This window comes from Pundamilia nyererei, unplaced genomic scaffold, assembly GCF_000239375.1.
Source record: "Pundamilia nyererei isolate P.nyererei 1_Seehausen unplaced genomic scaffold, PunNye1.0 scaffold00328, whole genome shotgun sequence".
Lineage (NCBI taxonomy): Eukaryota > Metazoa > Chordata > Actinopteri > Cichliformes > Cichlidae > Pundamilia > Pundamilia nyererei.
The window spans coordinates 6,988-8,530 of NW_005187729.1; the positions used below are offsets into that span (position 1 = coordinate 6,988).

Here is a 1,543-nt window from a genome sequence, read left to right on the forward strand (position 1 = left end):
GTTGGGTTGCTAGGCAACCTACAGATGCCCACAAACTCTAGGTAGGACAAAACAGCTTCAAAACTGTGCTCTGTATTACAAACATAAGATCAGCTGATGTGATTGGTGTTAGTCCTGCATGAACCAGCACTACACTCGACATTCTGATGTTTTTCAAGTGAATCCACAGTTTCCACAGTCTGATAACTTGTGCTGCAAAGTCAACGAAGGCGATTTTAGAGTACTTCATTATTCCATCTGCTAAGACATTTTATAGAAATGCTAATTTCACTTCCCAGCAGCACTTAGCACCTCCCCACAGTGCCAAAACTAGTACCAAATGGTTTGCCAACCATGTTATTACTGTGCTCGGTTAGCGTAAACCCCACACAGAATCTGTGAAGTATTTTCAAGAGGAAGATCCACCCGACAAGCTGAAGGCAGCTGTCAAAGCAACCTGGGCTTCAGTAACACCTCAGCAGGGCCAAAAGCTGATCGCCTCCATACAGTAATATGTGGTAAGGAGGAGGCCCAGCCAAGTACTGTGAACGTATCAGTGATCATATGCTTGAGAAGTGGGACATTTCTGCCATAACCACCAAAACAAAAACTGTAACCCAGAGCGAATGCTAGCACACTGACGTGACGTGTTTGTGCATCACCTGATGTCTCTGTCCGCAGTGCTCACATTCTGGTCCAACCGGTGGCCCGGTGGCAGCAGAATACTTCATGCTGAAATCAAACAGACATCGACTTTACCGCACGCAGTGATCATCAAGTAACACAGAGGGGTTCTCCGAACAGCAAACCTCACATTTAATAGTAAAGCATTTAGCCAAACGTATCCATCCATGGCTCCTTGAAGTCAACCTTTTGATTGAGTTCAACCTAAGATTTTTACATCCAAAAAGAAACAGAAACACCATAAACTGAGGACTTTATTTCAAGCCGCCAGTTCACTGATGAGCACACCTCGACTGAACCATCACACACAGAACCTCATTAGAAGCAGCAGCAGAGTGTTTAGTGTCTCACTGTTTTCCGTTGCTTGTTCTCCTGCCCATTCTCTGCAAGTGGAAAGCCCCGCAGCCGACACAGTTGTACACCAGCGCCTGCTTACTGCAACAAAGAGAGACGGGACTCAACTGCAGTGTCATTTTGTGTTTCAATACTGAGCACATCAGTCATAATATCATCTTTTAGTGTCACGTACCCAGATTTCTATTATTCTATTAGCACTTTACTTTTACCCTCACAAATCCCCCTGCTGCTGTTACTTTGTGCATTTGTTCCTGCAGTGACCCAGTTTCAGGATCATTCATCTTTCATCACACAGGATAGATCAGCCTTTGTTAGCAGACAGTGCGTGCGTGTGTGTGAGCGAGCACCTGGCTGAGTTTTTGACTGTAGCCTGTCCTGTGAAGACGCGGACGAAGACTCGAATGTAAAAGTCGACGCTGACGGACAGCAGGGGCTGGATGTATCGCTGGTACACTCCTGCCCTCTGGTCCAAACTGTGCAGGATGATACGCAGAGCCTGGAGTTCAAAGATGGAGAGAGGCAC

General features: G+C 46.2%; 1 protein-coding gene across 1 annotated transcript in view; it reads right to left on the bottom strand.

Moving 5' to 3' along the window:
• The window catches only part of trmt1 (tRNA methyltransferase 1), a 17,550-nt gene that overhangs the window by 6,642 nt on the left and 9,365 nt on the right, over nucleotides 1-1,543 (bottom strand). Inside the window, exons 7-9 of the mRNA XM_013915589.1 lie at nucleotides 1,368-1,516; nucleotides 1,015-1,098; nucleotides 642-711 (exon numbers count right to left, since the gene is read on the bottom strand). Coding sequence (XP_013771043.1) covers nucleotides 642-711; nucleotides 1,015-1,098; nucleotides 1,368-1,516 — 303 coding nt within the window. The remainder of the gene's footprint in view (nucleotides 1-641; nucleotides 712-1,014; nucleotides 1,099-1,367; nucleotides 1,517-1,543) is intronic.